At 47.6% G+C, this 23,289-nt stretch overlaps 1 protein-coding gene across 1 annotated transcript in view; it reads left to right on the top strand.

Moving 5' to 3' along the window:
* The first annotated feature begins 1,177 nt into the window (after positions 1-1,177).
* Positions 1,178-23,289, top strand: part of LOC141051019 (uncharacterized) — a 45,802-nt gene continuing 23,690 nt past the window's right edge. Inside the window, 12 exon segments of the mRNA XM_073547808.1 lie at positions 1,178-1,221; positions 10,203-10,263; positions 10,266-10,351; positions 10,481-10,660; positions 10,739-10,862; positions 10,942-11,036; positions 11,226-11,316; positions 18,512-18,636; positions 20,868-20,999; positions 21,129-21,308; positions 21,391-21,514; positions 21,598-21,735. Coding sequence (XP_073403909.1) covers positions 1,195-1,221; positions 10,203-10,263; positions 10,266-10,351; positions 10,481-10,660; positions 10,739-10,862; positions 10,942-11,036; positions 11,226-11,316; positions 18,512-18,636; positions 20,868-20,999; positions 21,129-21,308; positions 21,391-21,514; positions 21,598-21,735 — 1,363 coding nt within the window. The 5' untranslated portion in view covers positions 1,178-1,194.

The following is a 23,289-nucleotide window of genomic DNA, read 5'->3' as shown; positions in this document are numbered from 1 at the left end:
ATATCTGTCTATCCATATCGTATCTGTACCAAAAAGAATGAAAACCGGGTAGTACACCAATATATATTCTGTTCTATCTAAATATCTTGATTATGGGATCATAAAAATGATTAAATGTCTGAGGTTCACATTGTACTACAATAAATTTTTCACTTAAATATAAGCAATATTTGTGGGAGTCGGAGTCGTGGAGTCGGAGTCGTGGAGTCGGTGTAAGGGAAATTGAGGAGTCGGAGTCGCAGGTTTGGCTTACCGACTCCACAGCCCTGGTACACACACGGCTCCGCTACGTACACCTCGTACACATACGGCTCTGTTCCGTACCCCTCGTACACATACGGCTCCGTTACGTACCCCTCGTACACACGTGGCTCGGCTCCGTACACCTCGTACACTCAGCTCCGCTCCGTACACCTCGTACACACATGGCTCCGCTCCGTACACCTCGTCCACACGCGGCTCCGCTCCGTACACCTCGTACACATACGGCTCTGTTCCGTACCCCTCGTACACATACGGCTCCGTTACGTACCCCTCATACACACGTGGCTCGGCTCCGTACACCTCGTACACTCAGCTCCGCTCCGTACACCTCGTACACACATGGCTCCGCTCCGTACACCTCGTCCACACGCGGCTCCGCTCCGTACACCTCGTACACACGCGGCTCCGCTCCGTACACCTCGTACACACGCGGCTCCGCTCCGTACACCTCGTACACACACGGCTCCGTTCCGTACACACACGGCTCTGCTCCGTACACCTCGTACACACACGGCTCCGTTCCGTACCCCCCGTATACACACAGCTCCGCTACGTACACCTCGTACACATACGGCTCCGTTCCGTACACCTCGTACACACACGGCTCCGCTCCATACACCTCGTACACACACGGCTCCGCTCCGTACACCTCGTACACACGTGGCTCCGCTCCGTACACCTCGTACACACGTGGCTCCGCTCCGTACACCTCGTACACCTCGTACACCTCGTACACCTCGTACACACACGGCACTGCTACATCCACCCTGTAAACCCCTCCTGACCCCACACAGAAACTTCCCCTCATCCAGCACCATGACAACCTGCACAGCAGAGTCCTGCATACACTGAGGCCCCTGATCATGTGACCCCTGACTCCTCCCCTCCTGTGACCTCATCCCAGGTCCTGTGCGCACAGAGCAGCCATATATGTGGAGTGCGGCTCTGCAGGTGGAGGTAGGTGCTGGAGATTCCCCATTACTGGGCTGCACAGGGGGCAGTAACCCCTCCATTCCCGGAGATAGCGCCCCCTGCAGGTGGAGGTAGGTGCTGGAGATTCCCCATTACTGGGCTGCACAGGGGGCTGTAACCCCTCCATTCCCGGAGATAGCGCCCCCTGCAGGTGGAGGTAGGTGCTGGAGATTCCCCATTACTGGGCTGCACAGGGGGCAGTAACCCCTCCATTCCCGGAGATAGCGCCCCCTGCAGGTGGAGGTAGGTGCTGGAGATTCCCCATTACTGGGCTGCACAGGGGGCTGTAACCCCTCCATTCCCGGAGATAGCGCCCCCTGCAGGTGGAGGTAGGTGCTGGAGATTCCCCATTACTTGGCTGCACAGGGGGCAGTAACCCCTCCATTCCCGGAGATAGCACCCCCTGCAGGTGGAGGTAGGTGCTGGAGATTCCCCATTACTGGGCTGCACAGGGGGCTGTAACCCCTCCATTCCCGGAGATAGCGCCCCCTGCAGGTGGAGGTAGGTGCTGGAGATTCCCCATTACTTGGCTGCACAGGGGGCAGTAACCCCTCCATTCCCGGAGATAGCGCCCCCTGCAGGTGGAGGTAGGTGCTGGAGATTCCCCATTACTGGGCTGCACAGGGGGCAGTAACCCCTCCATTCCCGGAGATAGCGCCCCCTGCAGGTGGAGGTAGGTGCTGGAGATTCCCCATTACTTGGCTGCACAGGGGGCAGTAACCCCTCCATTCCCGGAGATAGCGCCCCCTGCAGGTGGAGGTAGGTGCTGGAGATTCCCCATTACTGGGCTGCACAGGGGGCAGTAACCCCTCCATTCCCGGAGGTAGCGCCCCCTGCAGGTGGAGGTAGGTGCTGGAGATTCCCCATTACTGGGCTGCACAGGGGGCAGTAACCCCTCCATTCCCGGAGATAGCGCCCCCTGCAGGTGGAGGTAGGTGCTGGAGATTCCCCATTACTGGGCTGCACAGGGGGCTGTAACCCCTCCATTCCCGGAGATAGCGCCCCCTGCAGGTGGAGGTAGGTGCTGGAGATTCCCCATTACTTGGCTGCACAGGGGGCAGTAACCCCTCCATTCCCGGAGATAGCACCCCCTGCAGGTGGAGGTAGGTGCTGGAGATTCCCCATTACTGGGCTGCACAGGGGGCTGTAACCCCTCCATTCCCGGAGATAGCGCCCCCTGCAGGTGGAGGTAGGTGCTGGAGATTCCCCATTACTTGGCTGCACAGGGGGCAGTAACCCCTCCATTCCCGGAGATAGCGCCCCCTGCAGGTGGAGGTAGGTGCTGGAGATTCCCCATTACTTGGCTGCACAGGGGGCAGTAACCCCTCCATTCCCGGAGATAGCGCCCCCTGCAGGTGGAGGTAGGTGCTGGAGATTCCCCATTACTGGGCTGCACAGGGGGCAGTAACCCCTCCATTCCCGGAGATAGCGCCCCCTGCAGGTGGAGGTAGGTGCTGGAGATTCCCCATTACTTGGCTGCACAGGGGGCAGTAACCCCTCCATTCCCGGAGATAGCGCCCCCTGCAGGTGGAGGTAGGTGCTGGAGATTCCCCATTACTTGGCTGCACAGGGGGCAGTAACCCCTCCATTCCCGGAGATAGCGCCCCCTGCAGGTGGAGGTAGGTGCTGGAGATTCCCCATTACTGGGCTGCACAGGGGGCAGTAACCCCTCCATTCCCGGAGATGGCGCCCCTGCAGGTGGAGGTAGGTGCTGGACATTCCCCAATACTGGGCTGCACAGGGGGCAGTAACCCCTCCATTCCCGGAGATGGCGCCCCCTGCAGGTGGAGGTAGGTGCTGGAGATTCCCCATTACTGGGCTGCACAGGGGGCAGTAACCCCTCCATTCCCGGAGATGGCGCCCCCTGCAGGTGGAGGTAGGTGCTGGAGATTCCCCATTACTGGGCTGCACAGGGGGCAGTAACCCCTCCATTCCCGGAGATAGCGCCCCCTGCAGGTGGAGGTAGGTGCTGGAGATTCCCCATTACTGGGCTGCACAGGGGGCAGTAACCCCTCCATTCCCGGAGATAGCGCCCCCTGCAGGTGGAGGTAGGTGCTGGAGATTCCCCATTACTGGGCTGCACAGGGGGCAGTAACCCCTCCATTCCCGGAGATAGCGCCCCCTGCAGGTGGAGGTAGGTGCTGGAGATTCTCCATTACTGGGCTGCACAGGGGGCAGTAACCCCTCCATTCCCGGAGATAGCGCCCCCTGCAGGTGGAGGTAGGTGCTGGAGATTCTCCATTACTGGGCTGCACAGGGGGCAGTAACCCCTCCATTCCCGGAGATAGCGCTCCCTGCAGGTGGAGGTAGGTGCTGGAGATTCTCCATTACTGGGCTGCACAGGGAGCAGTAACCCCTCCATTCCCGGAGATGGCGCCCCCTTATCCCAGTGCTTGCAGTGACCCCAGTTCTCCTTTCCTTGCTCTCTGTCTCCTCCTCTGACAGGAAGCTTGGCTCTTCCTTCCTGTGGGGCAGAGATGGTGGGAAGTGTCTGTAGTGAGTGGAGCCTTGTGCTCAGCTGTAAGTAGTGCGGTTATTGTGTGTATTTCCCCCGGTCCCGGCTGTGTATAGGCGGTAATGTGAGGCTGGGGGGGGATCTGTGTATAGGCGGTAATGTGAGGCTGGGGGGGGGGATCTGTGTATAGGCGGTAATGTGAGGCTGGGGGGGGGATCTGTGTATAGGCGGTAATGTGAGGCTGGGGGGGGATCTGTGTATAGGCGGTAATGTGAGGCTGGGGGGGGATCTGTGTATAGGCGGTAATGTGAGGCTGGGGGGGGATCTGTGTATAGGCGGTAATGTGAGGCTGGGGGGGGATCTGCGTATAGGCGCTAATGTGAGGCTGGGGGGGGGATCTGCGTATAGGCGCTAATGTGAGGCTGGGGGGGGATCTGCGTATAGGCGCTAATGTGAGGCTGGGGGGGATCTGCGTATAGGCGCTAATGTGAGGCTGGGGGGGGATCTGCGTATAGGCGGTAATGTGAGGCTGGGGGGGGATCTGTGTATAGGCGGTAATGTGAGGCTGGGGGGGGATCTGCGTATAGGCGCTAATGTGAGGCTGGGGGGGGATCTGCGTATAGGCGCTAATGTGAGGCTGGGGGGGGATCTGCGTATAGGCGCTAATGTGAGGCTGGGGGGGATCTGCGTATAGGCGCTAATGTGAGGCTGGGGGGGGATCTGCGTATAGGCGCTAATGTGAGGCTGGGGGGGGATCTGCGTATAGGCGCTAATGTGAGGCTGGGGGGGGATCTGCGTATAGGCGCTAATGTGAGGCTGGGGGGGGATCTGCGTATAGGCGCTAATGTGAGGCTGGGGGGGGATCTGCGTATAGGCGCTAATGTGAGGCTGGGGGGGGATCTGCGTATAGGCGCTAATGTGAGGCTGGGGGGGGATCTGCGTATAGGCGCTAATGTGAGGCTGGGGGGGGATCTGCGTATAGGCGCTAATGTGAGGCTGGGGGGGGATCTGCGTATAGGCGCTAATGTGAGGCTGGGGGGGGATCTGCGTATAGGCGCTAATGTGAGGCTGGGGGGGGATCTGCGTATAGGCGCTAATGTGAGGCTGGGGGGGGATCTGCGTATAGGCGCTAATGTGAGGCTGGGGGGGGATCTGCGTATAGGCGCTAATGTGAGGCTGGGGGGGGATCTGCGTATAGGCGCTAATGTGAGGCTGGGGGGGGATCTGCGTATAGGCGCTAATGTGAGGCTGGGGGGGGATCTGCGTATAGGCGCTAATGTGAGGCTGGGGGGGGATCTGCGTATAGGCGCTAATGTGAGGCTGGGGGGGGATCTGCGTATAGGCGCTAATGTGAGGCTGGGGGGGGATCTGCGTATAGGCGCTAATGTGAGGCTGGGGGGGGATCTGCGTATAGGCGCTAATGTGAGGCTGGGGGGGGATCTGCGTATAGGCGCTAATGTGAGGCTGGGGGGGGATCTGCGTATAGGCGCTAATGTGAGGCTGGGGGGGGATCTGCGTATAGGCGCTAATGTGAGGCTGGGGGGGGATCTGCGTATAGGCGCTAATGTGAGGCTGGGGGGGGATCTGCGTATAGGCGCTAATGTGAGGCTGGGGGGGGATCTGCGTATAGGCGCTAATGTGAGGCTGGGGGGGGATCTGCGTATAGGCGGTAATGTGAGGCTGGGGGGGGATCTGCGTATAGGCGGTAATGTGAGGCTGGGGGGGGATCTGCGTATAGGCGCTAATGTGAGGCTGGGGGGGGATCTGCGTATAGGCGGTAATGTGAGGCTGGGGGGGATCTGCGTATAGGCGGTAATGTGAGGCTGGGGGGGATCTGCGTATAGGCGGTAATGTGAGGCTGGGGGGGGATCTGCGTATAGGCGCTAATGTGAGGCTGGGGGGGGATCTGCGTATAGGCGCTAATGTGAGGCTGGGGGGGGATCTGCGTATAGGCGGTAATGTGAGGCTGGTTGGGATCTGCGTATAGGCGGTAATGTGAGGCTGGGGGGGGATCTGCGTATAGGCGGTAATGTGAGGCTGGGGGGGGATCTGCGTATAGGCGGCAATGTGAGGCTGGGGGGGGATCTGCGTATAGGCGGCAATGTGAGGCTGGGGGGGGATCTGCGTATAGGCGGCAATGTGAGGCTGGGGGGGGATCTGCGTATAGGCGCTAATGTGAGGCTGGGGGGGGATCTGCGTATAGGCGGTAATGTGAGGCTGGGGGGGGATCTGCGTATAGGCGGTAATGTGAGGCTGGGGGGGGATCTGCGTATAGGCGCTAATGTGAGGCTGGGGGGGGATCTGCGTATAGGCGGTAATGTGAGGCTGGGGGGGGATCTGCGTATAGGCGGTAATGTGAGGCTGGGGGGGATCTGCGTATAGGCGGTAATGTGAGGCTGGGGGGGATCTGCGTATAGGCGGTAATGTGAGGCTGGGGGGGGATCTGCGTATAGGCGCTAATGTGAGGCTGGGGGGGGATCTGCGTATAGGCGGTAATGTGAGGCTGGGGGGGGATCTGCGTATAGGCGGTAATGTGAGGCTGGGGGGGGATCTGCGTATAGGCGGTAATGTGAGGCTGGGGGGGATCTGCGTATAGGCGGTAATGTGAGGCTGGGGGGGGATCTGCGTATAGGCGGTAATGTGAGGCTGGGGGGGATCTGCGTATAGGCGGCAATGTGAGGCTGGGGGGGGATCTGCGTATAGGCGGCAATGTGAGGCTGGGGGGGGATCTGCGTATAGGCGGCAATGTGAGGCTGGGGGGGGATCTGCGTATAGGCGGTAATGTGAGGCTGGGGGGGGATCTGCGTATAGGCGGTAATGTGAGGCTGGGGGGGGATCTGTGTATAGGCGGTAATGTGAGGCTGGGGGGGGATCTGTGTGTAGGCGGTAATGTGAGGCTGGGGGGGGATCTGTGTGTAGGCGGTAATGTGAGGCTGGGGGGGGATCTGTGTATAGGCGGTAATGTGAGGTTGGGGGGGATCTGTGTATAGGCGGTAATGTGAGGTTGGGGGGGGGATCTGTGTATAGGCGGTAATGTGAGGCTGGGGGGGATTGTAGCCTCCAATGTGGAGATTCCCCTTTATTGGGTACAGGCGCTAGTAACCCCTTATTTGCCAGAGAAACCTCGTTTTTCTTTTAAAGGAAATCTGTCACCTATTTTTTCCAATTATCAGCTGCCGGCACCGCCATTAGGGGCTTATCTGCAGCACTCTGTAATGATGTAGATAATCCTCCGATGTAACCTGAAAGATAAGAAAAATGAAGTATATTATACTCCCCCAGGGGCGGTCCTGGTCCGGTTTTGGTCTGATAGGTGACAGATTCCCTTTAAGATGAGGTTGTTGTCACTGAAGTACAGCACTTTGATGGGAAAGAGAAATTATCGATGGTTTTGATCGCTCGATCACCCTTGATATTAACCCCATAGTGACCACTAATACATCTTTTTACTAACCTGAGATATAAGTGAATAGCATCCCTCCCTGGACAGGTGACAGTGCAGCAGCCGTACAGTATAGCTGACCCCCTGCTGCATCAGTCACCATCAGTTTTGGCACCAGATGGCTAACAGTGTGGGGGGCTTCCTCTTTAACCCCATTCACGCCCTGAGATCATGATCGTGTGGTCCTGATGGTCTCAATGGCAATCCACGGCTGTAGAGTCTGCCGGCTACAGTGACCTGTTCAGAAGTTGGTGACATTTTAGTGGTAAACATAAATTGTTTTCACTCCCATCATGTCACCTTGCGTTAATTCCTGAAAATCTGAAGGGCTAATAAACTACCCAGTAGCTGTTTTTAATATGGTGAAGGGGGGCTGTTTTTTAAAATGGTCTCACTTTTGGGGGTTTCCAACACATAGGTCCCCCAAAGTCAATTCAAAACTGAATAGTTCTCTAAAAAAGCTGCTAAATTTTTAAACATTCTAACATCATGAAGACATCTTACAGATAGTCATACCACACACACACACACAAAAAAAAAAAAAACTATCTGGATTAAAATAAAAAAAACTTGAAAATTGCTAATATTTTTCACGATTTATCAAATATCTGTTATATATATAATATTACACTAAACATAGCGACCTAAATTTACCACCAACGTAAAGTGCAATGTGTCACAAAAAAAACTTCCTCAAAATCCCTGGGATACATTGTAACCTTTTAGTTATTGTCACATGAACAATTGGGATGGTAACACACTGTGGGCCTGCGCTGCTGTAAGGAAGAATCCTAATGAAGATGGGTTTTTATTTCTACAACACGTTTCAACTCTAAACTAGCGTCTTTTTCAAGTGAAAAAACCCATTGCAGCACATATTCTAGACGTCTCCTTACAAATGATTTATAGAGGGGGTAACCATACATTGGGATCTCTTTTTCTATACCCTGAAATCTTGTTTTCTTTTGCGGCTGCTGCTTGACATTGAGCGCTGCTGCTCAGCTTACTTGTATCCAGAATACCCAAGTCCTCCTCCTGTTCTGTAGTCCTGAGTATACTCCCATTTAATGTATGTGCAGCAATAGGATTACTCCGTCCTAGGTACATTATCCTACATTTATCTACATTAAACCTCATCTGCCAAGTGTTTGCCCATTCAGTCATCTTATCCAGATCGTTTTGTAATATTGTAATGTCAAGGTCAGATTTTAGCATCCTACATACCGGTAGCTTTGTGCCATTAGCAAAGACCACCAGGCCATAGTTTTGTGTTATCCTTAAGGTCAGTAATAGAGATTACAAAGAGTTGGTCCTAACATGGTGATCCCCACTGTTCCCAGTAAAGATCATTGTGGTCCCCACTGCTTACTTTATCCCATAAAGAGACTGTAAAACAATTTTATTTCCTGTTCCTTAACCAGTTGTTACCCAAGTGCATATCGTTTCCCCCAGTCCCTACTTCTGGAGCTTCTGTATAAGGCTGTTATGTGGTACAGTGTCAGATGCCTGTGCAAAGTCCAGATAAATCACATCAGCCGCATTACCAACATCCAGATTTGCACTCACTTCCTCATAGAAACCCAGCATGTTAGTTAGACACAACTTACTCTTCATGAATCTGTGCTGGTTGTCCGTTACTATATTATTCTTTGCAATAGATTTTTGCAGGTCATTTCTTAGAATTGCCTGGATCCACCTTCTTGAATTTCTTAGAAGAGTTGCCCGATTCAAAATGATAAGTGTGCAATCACTTAGTGTGACTGCAGACTTATGAATCTTCCCAGCGCACGCATTGTGTGCTGCGGAGATTTGCCGGTTTCTGAGCTGGAACCGGTCAGTGAGTGTGCATACTCCCGGCCAGAGCCTGACTAGTGGGCTGTGCCTCACTTAGATCAATGTCTGATTGTGGGGTGTGGCACCCGGCACCATCTCCGATCAGCTGTTCCCGATGTCAGAACACAGTGCAGCTCCGTTAACTCTATAGTGGCCGTGGCCAAGTACTACACATCCATCTTCTATTCAAATCAATAGGGGTCGGGGCGGATGTGCAACACCCAGCCACAGCCATTATTCTGTCAACGGAGCTGCACTGTACAGCTCCACAACTGAGCAGTTCCGGCCATCAACTGAGATGGATAGGATAATGTTGTGGACAACCTCTTATAAGGATTTACATCTATCACAAAAGAGTGAGCTATAAAAGTAGCTCCTATATTAACTGTAGTTTCACATATACTGCATTCCTAATTACATGTACTACCTGTAGGGTGCCATATGTTGGTTGTACAATTTGTGAACTGAAAACACATATTAGAAAACATCTCACTGATAGTACTAACGAGAAAATCCATACCAGATTAGGCACAGGTTGTACTAACTCATTACAGGTTGTTGGGATAGAGGAATCATGTTGTTCAAATGTTGCGGTGATAGATTCTTACTCTTAAATAGGGAATCTTTTTGAATCTTTAGGCGGAAGATCTTCATAAGGTCTCAGTATCCAACATGATGCTATGTTATTATTTTTTTAACGGCCTTCAGCTAGATTTGGAGCCATGGCGACTTGATGGATGAATGATCTGTCTTGTGCAAGCCTAGATAGGTCCACCATGTGTTCACCGCCATTATCTTGATTGTATCAAGTCATTTGGTTGCTGGTTTTCCTCTTCACCTTGTACCTTCTTCTCTTCCAACCATGATGTCCTTCACCAGTGTTTGCTATCCTCTGTTAATGTGTCTAAAGTAGGCAAGTCTTAATTTGGTGATCCTTCCTTCGAGTACATGTACAGCTTGATTCCTTCCAAAATTGATTTGTTTGTTCTTCTTGCCATCCGTTATATTGATAACATCTTTCTCCAGCACCACATTTCGATGGCATAGGTTCTTCTGTCTCGTTTCTTTACAGTCCAGGTTTTGCATCTGTATGTAACTAAAGAAAAGACAAAACTAAATACGAGCCGTGTTTTGTCAGCTTTGAAAGGTTCCTCGATTCAAAAACCTTGTCCAGTGTCTTCATTGTTGATTTACCCATAACTCCTTAATGTTGCATCGGCTCATCTTCTTATTCAGGTCCCTATAATATCGGATCCTCTCGGTGGAGATCTTTTATATAAGAGAATTTTCCTGAGTGACCATCAAGGTTGAATAGGGACAGGGTCAAGATGGCAGAGAGGATATTACACCTCACCCTAGAGATCCTCTTCCGGCTTACTAGAGAGGTGAGAGATTCTGATGACGTCACATTATGTCATTCTTATCTATGGGAATAACAGATGTACAGAACTGGAGAGGTGAGGACTCTGGAAATGTCTGTAGTGAGATTTATTAATGTGTCTCTCCATAACCAGGATTACACAGTAGTGAAGAAGACCTCTAGTGAGTGCTGTCAGGACCCTGTGTCTGAGGGATGGGGAAGACCCCTGGGCCCAATCACTGGACCTTCCGCTCAGCCCATGATACATGAGGGCGTCAATGACCTGAAGATCCTAGAACTAACCTACAAGATGATTGAGCTGCTGACTGGAGAGGTGACACTGCTGGGAATTCTGGGAAATTAATGTTCTACTATGTAGGGATCAGTGGATGACAGTATAATTTTGCGTCAGGTTCCTATAAGGTGTAAGGATGTCGCCGTCTATTTCTCCATGGAGGAGTGGGAGTATTTAGAAGGACACAAAGATCTGTACAAGGACGTCATGATGGAGGTTCCCCAGCCCCTCACATCACCAGGTAATAGACAGGACTAAATACACACAGCCTATAGTTATCTGTATGGAAACAATTCAATCACTGTATGTGTTTCTTCCAGTTTCGTCCAGTAGGAGGACAACACCAGAGAGATGTCCCCGTCTTCTTCCACAGGACTATAAACAAGAAAATCCCAATCTTACTCAGGATCATCAGGTAGATGGAGAGAAGGTGTCATGAGATGTCTCCTATGATGTGTAGACGGCTGTGAAGGTCTTGTGCTCAGCCTTGTTTTATCCCAGTATTATGTTTTTTACCATAATGAGAACGGTGGAGATGGCAGGATTAGAGCTGATCATAAAAGTGACTTCTCCATATTTGTGTCTTTTAAAATATTTGTTTCAGGGTAAAGATCTGACCCATATTAATACTACAGAGACATACGCAAGAAGATATTTGCACTGTAAAGAGGAGATTCCTACAGATGATGACTCAGGTGAGTAGTAACCACTAAATTTAGAGAAGTCGCAGATTCTGCATTCATGTAGAAGTAATTTTTTCTCAATAGGAGGTCTAAAACCCAGCTGCACGGAAGAGCAAAAGGGTAACAATGTTTTGAACTTGACTTTCAGGCTCCTTATTTCACCATCCAATACTGCTTTGAATTTGAAACTACCATCATTTTATGGACAATCATCTTGGCGATCTCGTGCATAAAGTTGACTTTAGCATATGATTAATTATGCAGATTTTTGTTATGTTGCTGTTTTTCTCCTGGTGGGGGGAAAAATCGCAGTGTGTTATTGGGTTGATTCCCAAAACGAACATTTTCCAAGAGAATCTGCATCATCCAGCTCATTATGTGAGTGCTATGACAGTTGTAAAAATATAAAATGAAGTCCATCCATTCAAAAGCAAAGAGGTGGACATCTAGGCAAAATATTGGAGTCAACAAGTCAGCTTATCACAAGAGCTGTCAGTTCTGGCTTAACAAACAGGGCAGTGAATATGGCTCATATGCTCTGTAATAACGAGATCACAGACCTCCATGCAAGCATCATGGAAAGCACGTTACACAAGTCTGGAATGAAGGCCTGAGAAAAGGTGATGAAGCCTCAACTTCAATATCATCATAAGAAGATTCTAAGTTGGCAAACATGTACAAAAAGTAGAAGATTGGAAAAGGGTGGTTTGCAGGGGTGAGACAAAGTCAGTAGACCAGGTTCTGATGGGTGCAAATGCGTTGAGAAGAAACGAGGGATAAAGTGGCTAATGGATCGAGAAATTGAAAGAACTGTCAAGTTCGGTGGAGGAAGTCTGAGTCTATGGGTCTGTTTCACTGCCAAATGTGTTGGTTACTTGACCAGGATCAAGAGTGGTCTCAATGCTGAGCTATATGTGTGTATCCTACAAGGCGAGTTACTTCGTACACTCGAGAACTGTGGGTATTAAAAGGATGGCATAGTGTTCCAGCAGGACAACAACCCAAAACATACTTCGAGATTACCAAAGAAATGATTCAGTGACAATAGAATAGAGGTGCTGGATTGGCCCCCATAGTCCCCTGACCTCAACCAAATCGAACACTTGTGGGTAGAGTTGAAGAAAAAGCTGTATACATACCTAAGTGAGCTGACGAGTATGCATCAACTTTGTGAACGTGTAAGTGATCTCATCTTCTACATGTGTGATCAGATTTCAGCCAAGAAATGGTTGAATCTGATCCAGAGCATGCCCAAAATAATTCAGGCATTTTAAAAAACCAAAGATGGATTTACAAAATATTAACAAACTAATAAATATTAAAATATAGATTTTTAGAAGGAAAAACAGTAACCATGCAGTGACCTGACAAGAATCTGCATAACTAATCATATTCAAAATAGTTGCAAGTCAAATTTATGCATGAGATAGCCAAGATGATTGTCTATAAAATGATGGTAGTCTCACATTCGAAGCAGTGGTGAATGGTGAGATATGAAGCCTGAAGTCAGAGGTTCAAAACATTTTTACCCTTTTGCAGGGGGAAATAAAGCTCTTCCACTTCAAAGCCCTGCCCTTCGGTCTGTATATGGCTCCAAGAGTTTTCACCAAGGTTAAAGCCCAGATGACAGCATACCTTCAGGTTCAGAATACTCTGTTCCATATCTGGACGACTTCCTCATTGTAGGAAGGTCGGCGGAACATTGTAAAGCAAAGCTAGAAGGAGTCAGACATATCTTAAAGGAAGTGGGCTGGATACTGAATATAAAGACATCAAACCTAAAGCCGGTAAAAGTACAGTCCTTTTTACGTCTCCTTTTAAACTCTGTGAGCCAGGCTTGTTTTCTTACTGAACGAAAAAAGGACAAGGTAATATCTTTGATATTGCCAGCAGTGGACGATATGGAAATTACATTGAGAGAGGGAATGTCATTATTGGGGACTGACTTCCTGTATCCCGGCAGTGTCATGGGCCCATTTACATACCCGACAGCTTCAATGGCAGATATTGTAAGCCCAGAAATGGTTAGGAGGGTGGTTAGAAGGGAAAGTAGATCTTTCTTATGTAACAATAGACTCCCTCTCATGGTGACTAGACAAAGGAAATCATAAGGCGTTCCATAGATGTCTCCAATCCGCAACATCACAGACGCAAGCATGACCGGTTGGGGGGGCACATTTGAGAGATTGAGATGTACAAGGCCCTTGGTCAATATAGGAGAGGAAAAATTCCAACATGAAGGAGCTTCTGGCAGTAGAGAAAGCATTAAGAGTTCCTTACTAGTGTTAAGCGAATTTACTCATTGCTCGGGTTTTCCCGAGCATGCTTGGGTGTCCTCCCGAGTATTTTGGCGTGCTCGGAGATTGTTTGTTTCGATGCAGCTGCATGATTTGCGGCTGCTGGACAGGCTGAATACATGTGGGGATTTCCTAAGCCCTGTTTCACACATCCGTTTTTTGGCATCCGTCAAAGTGTGAAAAAACGGATCCGTTTTTTTGACGGATCCGCAGTAGCCGCTAATGGAAGTCTATGGGGCAAAAAAACGGATCCTCAAAAAAATGGCGTATCCGTTTTTTAACGGAAGACGGCGGATTTAGACGGATTTTAAAAAACGGAAGTGTGATCCAGGCCTAACAAACAGGCATTCCTCACATGTATTCAGCCTATCTAGCAGCCGCAAATCATGCAGCTGCGTCGACAAAAACTAAATCTCCGAGCACTCCAAAATAGTCAGAGGACACCCAAGCATGCTCAGGAAAACCCAAGCAACGAGTATACTTGCTCATCACTATTCCTTACCTCTCTCCAGGGCCATCACATCTGCATTCTTTCAGACAATTGATCTACTTTGGCATATATGATTCATCAAGGTGGATCAAAATCTCACTCTCTGGTGAAAGCAGCTGATTTGCCTTTTCCAGCTAGAAGACCAGCACCTTCCCTCCCTGACGTTATTACACATAATGGGTAATGAGAACTACAGGACAGACATCCTAAGTCGCAACCTGCTGAGGCAAGGGGAATGGGCACTGAATCCAGAAGTTTTTCATCAGAGAGTACAAATATGAGGATTCCCAGATATACACACGTGGTCAAAATTGTTGGTCCCCCTCATGTAATGACAAATAACCCCACAATGGTCACAGATATAACTTGAATCTGACAAAAGTAATAATAAATGAAAAATATATGAAAATTAACAAATGAAAGTCAGACATTGCTTTTCAACCATGCTTCCACAGAATTTAGAAAAAAAAAAATAAAACTCATGAAGTAGGCCTGGACAGAAATGATGGTACCCTTAACTTAATATTTTGTTGCACAACCAGTCAGGTTGGCTACAGTCCCTTGGAGCTTAAATTTCTGAATAATATGTGCAGCTATAGTCACAGGAACATCAAGCTGCATGAAGATGGTCTTATAACTTTTACCTTTAACATGTTTGTCTATAATTTTCTTTCTAATCTCCTGAGACAACTCTTTCCTTTGCTTCCTCTGGTCCATGTTGAGTGTGATACACACCATGTCACCAAACACACAGTGAGTATCTGTAGCCCTCTATACAGGCCCACTCACTGATTCCAAGATTGTAGACACCTGTGTTGCTTAGTGGACACACTTGATTTAACATGTCCCTTTTGCCATATTATTTTCAGGGGTACCATCATTTCTGTCCAGGCCTATTTCATGAGTTTTATTTTTCTTTAAATTCTGTGGAAGCATGGTTGAAAAGCAATGTCTGACTTTCATTTGTTCATTTTCCTAGATTTTTGATTTATTATTACTTTTGTCAGATTCAAGTTATTTCTGTGACCATTGTGGGTTTTTCTGACATTAATCGAGGGGTACCAACAATTTTGATCACGTGTGTAGATCTATTCGCAAACAAACAAAACAGGAAGGTAGAGAAATTCTGCTCACTAAACGCAAGAAAAGATCCTCGTGCTGTAGATGCCCTTCAGATTCCATGGGATTTCTGGCTGGGGTATGCGCTTCTCCCTGATAGTTATGACTCCAGCAGTTCTGAGGTAGATCAGGGAGGATCATGCGAGGAAAATACTCACAGCCCCATTTTGGCCAAAAAGACTGGTTTTCCGGTATGAGGCTAATGTCCGTTACCAATCCTTGGATCTTGCCAGAAATCCCGCATCTACTCAGTCAGGGTCCAATCTGTCATTCCCAGGAATTTGAAAGGTCACTATTGATGCAGATGGGATTTCCCCTAGGTTTAGTTTCCACTTAAAGGGAACCTGTCACCCCCCCCCCCCCCCCCCCCCCCCCCAGGCGTTTTTAAGTAAAAGAGCCACCTTGTGCAGCACTAATGCTGCATTCTGTCAAGATGGCTCTGTTACTTAGCTTCCGTTCCACCGCAGAAATAATCGTTTTTAAAATTGTTCAAAAATACCTGAATTTTGACAGGGGGGCAGGTCTTTCCCCTTCTGACAGACAGCTCACATCCATCAGTCATTTCGTATTTGGCGCTGCCTCCTCAGTGTTCTTTTAAAATGCTTGCGCTGTATTATAGTTTCGTGGGCATGTGCAGTTAGCGCTGCCCGTTGTGCCCGTGCTCTCAGATCACGTCCTGGCCTTCATATCGCGCGGCCACAGATCCCGCCCCGCAGTCGCTTATGATTTATTCACACTGCGGGGCTGAGAATCTTGGGCATGCGCAGTAGTTGACTGCCCTGGGGGGGTGTCAGGTTCCCTTTAAGAGTAGGAAACCAGTAACAAGAATTTGTCAGATCTTGGGAAAAAATGCTTAGCCTCCCTGGGAGAAAAACTTGGGGGGTAGGGGGGGGGGGGCAGGGTGAGGTTCCAATGAAAGCTATTTTGGAATTTCATTGTGAAGGACTAGAGCTGGGGTTAGCTGCTAGCACCCTTAGGTCGGTGTCACACTTGCAACTGCAATGCAAGAAACTCGTGCCTCAATACCCGGCACAGATTCCACCACTCGGGACCGGAGTGTTTGGCTGCGTGTATTTCTATGCAGCTGAACGCTCCGGTCCCAAATGCCGGCGGCAGTGCTGGGTTTGAGGCGAGAGACTCGCGCAAGTTTCTCGCATTGCAGTTGCAAGTGTGACACCGGCCTTAGACTTCAAATATCAGCCTTAGGAGCCTTGAATGATTATACTTTGGCAGCCAATATGTGGATGTCTAGGTTCATTAGGTCCTGTGATAGGTCTAGGCCATTTCTCGATCCGAGAATTCCTCATTGAGATCTAAATTAATTTCAAGAGGCATTGATGGAAAGTCCAATTGAATCATTGCGGCAATTGTCTATTAAGAACTTTACTTTAAAAGAAATCATTCCAGTAAGATTGACCTCGTCCCGTAGGGTGAGCGATATCCAAGCCTTATCAGTTAATCCCCATATACTCAGACTTTTGAGGATAGAATCGTGTTGAAACCAGAAACATCTTCAGCAGAAAAGGCAGATATATCCATCTCCCAAATATGAAAGGCTGCAACATGGTCCTCACCTTCAACATTCTTGGAGCTATCTTCCTCTGCTGACCTATCCTTTGGTAGATGGGTCCTTCCCTGCGGTAAATTAGTTTCTCTATAAATCTCTCCGTTGTGCTCTCATGGATGAAAGTAAAATACTAAAGTACTTACCGGTAATCAGTTTTTCCAAAGCACATGACAGCACCCTTAAACCTCCCCCCGTCCCCTCACCACTGTATTTAGGTTCCCCCTCTCAGGTGAGCTGTCATGGGCTTGAAAAAACGATTACCAGTAAGTAGTTTTTTTTTTTTTTTTTTTTTTTAGTATTTTTTTTTAATAGTTTTCATTCTCAGTGCTCTAAATAGGGGGCAAAAAAAAAATCAGATATCGAAGACTTGCCCAAATCTGTGCTGCAAACCATTAACCATCTTAAAGAGTTACTTATGCACCGTTCATTTCCTCATCAGTAGGTAAATGGGGCAGGTGACATCTCCTATACTGATCGGGCATGCATACTGCCAGGTATCAGTAGGGAGGATGCCAGTTGACCCTCCTCTCCTGCCAATTTGGAAGTGAGCAGAGCAGGACTGAGCCTTTAATTCTGCTTTCCTGTTGCTCCAACATTTCATAACAGAGATTCCAACACAACATTCTTTCTGGACGTCGTAGCCTCTTCAGTTGCAGTAAACACATATCCCACTGACATTGGTGGGTTTGGCCGACTGTAGCCTTATGATAGAAGACATAAAGGGGGTTATCCCATGACCAAAGTACATTTTAATAAAAGAAATATTAAAAGGAACCTGCCACCTGTTTTGGCCGCTATAAGATGCGGCCACCACCTTTCAGGGCTTATCTGTAATGTATAAGCCCCCGGTCCGGTGCGGTCCGGTCTGATGGGTGTCGCAAGTTTGGGTCCGGCGCCTCCCATCTTCTTGCGAAGCCTCCCTCCTACTTCTTCATCTGTCCCCGTCATCGCGTTCCTGCACAGGTATAGTTTTATGCCCTGTTGAGGGTAGAGCAAATTACTGCAGTGCGCAGGCGCCGGAAAAGGTCAGAGAGGCTCAGCGCCTGCGCAGTGCAGTACTTTGCTCTGCTCTCGACAGTGCAGATAACTACACCTGTGTAGAAGTGTGATGCCGGGGAGCGATGAAGAAGCAGGAGGGCGGCGGGTGAGTATAATAGGTTATTTTTCATATCTTGCAGGTCGGATCGGGGGCTTATCTTATCTACAACATTCTATAATGCCGTAGATAAACCCTGAAAAGCAGTGACCTCATCTTCTAGCTGCCAAAACAGCTGACAGGTTCACTGTAAGTTCCTCAATTGGATGTGTGGACAAAAAAAGATGTGCAGAGCTAATCTTATAAATGTGCCCTTGCTGTGTACTGTGTAATGGATGTGTCTAACCATGCAGGGACATGATCATATCACATCTATGGGGAAGGGGAGGAAACCTAAGCGAGTATACAGACGACACAGTAGGAGCTCGCAGTAGGACTGAGGACTCCTCACAAATACTCCCTACTGTGATAAAACAGGCAGGGAAATGTGTCGCATCACAGCAATAAGCAGCATTTGACCTGCTGCTCCACTTTATAACTTGGGTAAGAGTGCCTCATCATGGGGAAGAATTCATTGCTCTGCTGAGCGACCTGGATCCAAATGGTTGGACTTCCACTGCTCAGTAAGTTTTCACCTGGATAGGTGATAAATTCTTTTACTTAGACAATTGTTTTAATACAGGTTATGTTTTTGGCAGATGCCTGTTCCGGGAGATTACAAGGACATCTGATATCGTCAGAATTCAAAGCAGAAGATGGCGGCGTAACACAACATACATATGAAGAGCAAAGCAAAGATCCATCGTCTGAGCAGTATAAACAGGTCCTATCAAAGGCTGTTAGGAAAATTAAAAATCACAGAAGGGATGATAAAGCACAAGCAGCTCACCCTGTTAGGAAACCATATTTATGTTCAGAGTGCAGGAAATATTTTAACCCCTTAACGACTAGTTTTGCATTTTCATTTTTCCCTTCCCTGAGCCATAACTTCTATATTTTTAAGTCAATATGGCCGTGTGAGGGCTTGTTTTTTGGCAGTACGAGTTGTACTTCTGGACGACACCGTGGGTTTTACCATGTCATGTAACAGAAAACGGGGAAAAAAAATTTCAAGTGCGGTGAAATTGCAAAAAAAAAAAGTTAGGTTCACTAAATGCTAAAACTGACCTGCCATTATGATTCTCCAGGTCATTACGAGTTCATAGACACCAAATATGGCTAGGTTCTTTTTTATCTAAGTGATGAAAAAAATTCCAAAGTTTGTATTATAAAAAGAAAAAAAGTTGCCATTTTCTGAGACCTGTAGCGTCTCCATTTTTCAGGATCTGGGGCTCGGGGTGCACTTATTTTTTGCGTGCCAATCTGCTCGTGTAATGGTTTATAACAGCGATCAGGTTGCTGAAAGAGAGTCTCATAAAGGGACTAAATAAATAAAGAAAAAATATTGAATTTTTTTTTTTAAAAATCAGAAAATAAAAATATATACATTTTACCAAGAAATTTGTATTTTTATGTAAAAAAAAAAGTACACATTTTGGTCTTGCTGCATCCAGAACGACCTGCTCCATAAAACTGTCTCACTAGTTAGCCAATGCAGTGAACACAATGAAAAACTGGGGAAAAAAAAAACCAATGCAGTTTCATCATACCGCCAAACAAAAAGTGGAATAAAACGCAATAAAAGAAAACAAATGTAAATAAAAATGGTGTCTCTGAAAACGTCATCTTGTCGCGCAAAAAAGAAGCCGCCACACAGCTCCATCAGAGGAAAAATAAGAGTTATAACTCTCAGAATAAAGCGATGCAAAAATAATTTTATTTCTATAAGTTTTTGTGTCAAAGTAGCAAAACCTAAAAAAACTATATAATTATGGTATCGCTGTAATCGTACCAACCTGAAGAATAAAAGCTGCCTTATTAATTTTACCACACATTGAACGGCATAAACCCCCCCTAAAAAAAATATTTTCACGTATTGCTGGTTTTTGTTCGTTCTGTCTCCCAAAAATTGGAATAGTAAGCAATCAAAAAATGTCATGTGCCCGAAAGTGTTAAAAATAAAAATGTCATCTCGTCTTGCAAAAAACAAGACCTCACATGACTCTCTCAGCCGAAATATGAAAAATTATAGTTCTTAAAATACGGCAGTGCAAAAACTTGTTTTTGTAATAAAGTTTTTTAGTGTGTGACAGCAGCCAAACGGAAAAAAAAAATTAGATAAATCTGGTATCGCTGTAATCGCACTGACCCGAAGAAAAAAGCCATCTAATCACCTTAACCGCACAAGGAATGGCGTAAAAAATAAAATCAATTCTTCACCTGCTGCTCCGTCTGCGCTTGCTCTGCCTCCGGCAGCCATTTTCCCGTAGTCCACCGCCTAGTAAATCATGGAAGTGCTGAGGCTCCGGGCTTTTACAAAATGTCAATGGAGCCCCAATACCACCGAACTCCTGCAGAGTCGCACATCCGAACACCCCCTCATCCTAGCCTGCGGTCTGCTGCAACGCCCCACTTTTGCCTCCTCCAGTAGGGAGCCTGCAACCCAGCTCCACCGCGGCCTGCACCACCTAACATCCGCAGCATCGCACATCCAAACACCCCTTTCTCCCAGTCTGGGATCCGCAGCATCGCCCCACTCCTGCTTCCATCAGCAACGACCCTGGGACCCCACTTCACCAGAGCCACCATCCCCGGTAAGCAATAAGACACATGGATTGTAAGAAGCACCACCATTTTATTAAATATTTTTTTTCCAATTTTTTCCTTAAAATTTGGTGTGATTCTTATAATTCGGTGCGTCCTATAAACCGTAGAATACAGTAAAAGAAAGTGCTTACATAACTGAAGCCAAAACATGTTCAGTTGACTCATAGGAAAACTCACAATATTATCCAGGCAATTTGAGGCTTCCTAATGTGTGATTTTATTCATGGGAGATTAAAATTCTCCAAATTTTACTGGTAGTGAACTTCTGCATGTTATATCTCCTCATATGTTTCCTCTTGTCACCAGTAAAGCTTTATGATGTTACATCGCCATCTTCTCCCCATTCAGATCCCTACAATATCCGATCCTCTCAGTGGAGATCTATATAAGAGAACTTTCCTGATGGATAGGACCAGGGAGAAGATGGCGGAGAGAATATTACACCTCACCCTAGAGATCCTCTTCCGGCTTACTGGAGAGGTGAGAGATTCTGATGACGTCACATTACATCATTATTATCTATGGGAATAACAGATGGACAGAACTGGAGAGGTGAGGACTCTGGAAATGTCTGTAGTGAGGTTTATTAATGTGTCTCTCCATAACCAGGATTACACAGTAGTGAAGAAGACCTCTAGTGAGCGCTGTCAGGCCCCTGTGTCTGAGGGATGGGGAAGAACCCTGAGCCCAATCATGAGGCCTCCACCTCACCCCCTGATACATGAGGACATCAATGACCAGAAGATCCTAGAACTCACCTACAAGATGATTGAGCTGCTGACTGGAGAGGTGACACTGCTGGGAATGCTGGGACATTATACAGTAACACTATGAAGGGATGGGGGGATGACGGTATCATTGTATGTGTCAGGTTCCTATAAGGTATCAGGATGTCACCGTCTATTTCTCCATGAAGGAGTGGGAATATTTAGAAGGAAACAAAGATCTGTACAAGGACATCATGATGGAGGTTCCCCAGCCCCTCACATCACCAGGTAATAGACAGGACTAAATACAGACGGCCTATAATTATCTGTATGTAAGGAATGAATTCAGTCCCTGTATGTGTTTCCTCCAGTTCTATCCAGTAAGAGGACAACACCAGAGAGATGTCCCCGTCCTCTTCTTCCACAGGACTGTAAGCAAGAAAATCCCAACGTTCATGTGATAAGTAATGTGCAGTGTAAAGAGGAGATTCCTGCAGATGACGACTCAGGTGAGTAGTAACCACTAAAGGTAGAGAAGTCACAGATTCTACTTCCAAATAGAAGCTATTGTGTCTCAATAAGATGTCTGAATCCCAGCTATCGAATTTTGAATTTGGGGAGTGATTTAATCTATTCGTGTTCTGCTGAATCCATTTCATCAGGTGAATGAACAGGAGCAACCTTAAAAATAAGAAAAAGCATAAAGTATGTCCAAGTTTGCTTCCTTTCTACTGGTACAAGCAATGTATAGTCTTTAGGAAAGTATTTATTTTTAAAGCCTCATTGATTCCATGGCTCGGTACATGTGAAAAGGGTTTACATACAGCAAATAAATATAAATTACAATGAACAAACCATGACAGCCCAGCACAAAAATGCCCTGCCCTTGCTCCATTGGTGGTGAGGGGACGGTGGGGTAATTGCAGGCTGTAAACTTTCTTAAAGAGAGAGGTTTTCAAGTTCCATCAGAAAGGTCCCAATGTGGTAGATCATCGGATATGTTGGGGTACAGGGTACAGAATTCCAGAGGAAGGGGCAGAGTCGAGGGTTACTCCAAGGCAGCAGATTTCCGGTACAGAGGAGAGCGTAATGTCCGTTATTGTGATAGAGATATTGGATAGGGGCTTGAGTGGGATCAAGGAAAGATGAGTTCATTTCTGTCCACATTGAGCCGTAGAAAAGCTTGATGAGAAGAAGGATGACATGGCTGATAGAAACTCTTGGATTCTGGACAGCAGAGAGGTGATGTCTGGGCCAGAGACGTAGATCTGAGTGTCATCAGAGAATGGATGATACTGGAAGCCATGGAATGTTATGAATTGTCCCAGGCAATAAGGTATAGATTGAGATGAATAGGGGTCCCAGGACACAGCCTTCAGTGACACCGACAGGAGGGATGAGGAGCATATGGGCAGCACGGTGGCTCAGTGGTTAGCACTGCAGCCTTGCAGCGCTGGGGTCCTGTGTTCGAATCCCACCAAGGACAACATCTGCAAGGAGTTTATCTCCGTGTTTGTGTGGGTTTCCTCCGGGTACTCCGGTTTCCTCCGACATTCCAAAGACATACTGATAGGGAATTTAGATTGTGAGCCCCATCGGGGACAGTGATGATAATGTGTGCAGACTGTAAAGCGCTGCAGAATATGTTAGCGCTATATAAAAATAAGATTATTATTATTATTATTATTATTATGAGGAGGTTGTATGGCACTGGAAGACACTAAATGTGAGGTATGAGCAGATCCAGGAGAGGGAAATCTGTTTGATGCAAAGGGAAGAGAGGATGTGTTGTAGGATGGAGTGCTCAACTGTGCCGAAGGCAGATGACAAGTCTAGAAGGAGGAGTATAGAGAATTGTCTGTCAGCTTTGATAGAAAGAAAATCATTGGTAATTGTGGTTAGGGCAGTTTCAGTGGAGTGGCAGGGACAGAAGACAGATTTTTGGGTGAAGGGATGGCTTCTTTAGGATTCTTAAGGAAACGTGTGATAGTGGCATGTTTGAAAGCATCAGGGAAGGTACCAGAAGTTAATGATAGGTTTAAGACAGAGGTTAAGGCTGGAAA

Source organism: Dendrobates tinctorius, unplaced genomic scaffold, assembly GCF_039654945.1.
Source record: "Dendrobates tinctorius isolate UK_male_01 unplaced genomic scaffold, ASM3965494v1 ptg000155l, whole genome shotgun sequence".
NCBI classification, from domain to species: domain Eukaryota; kingdom Metazoa; phylum Chordata; class Amphibia; order Anura; family Dendrobatidae; genus Dendrobates; species Dendrobates tinctorius.
This window is presented reverse-complemented; position numbering and strand designations above follow the sequence as displayed.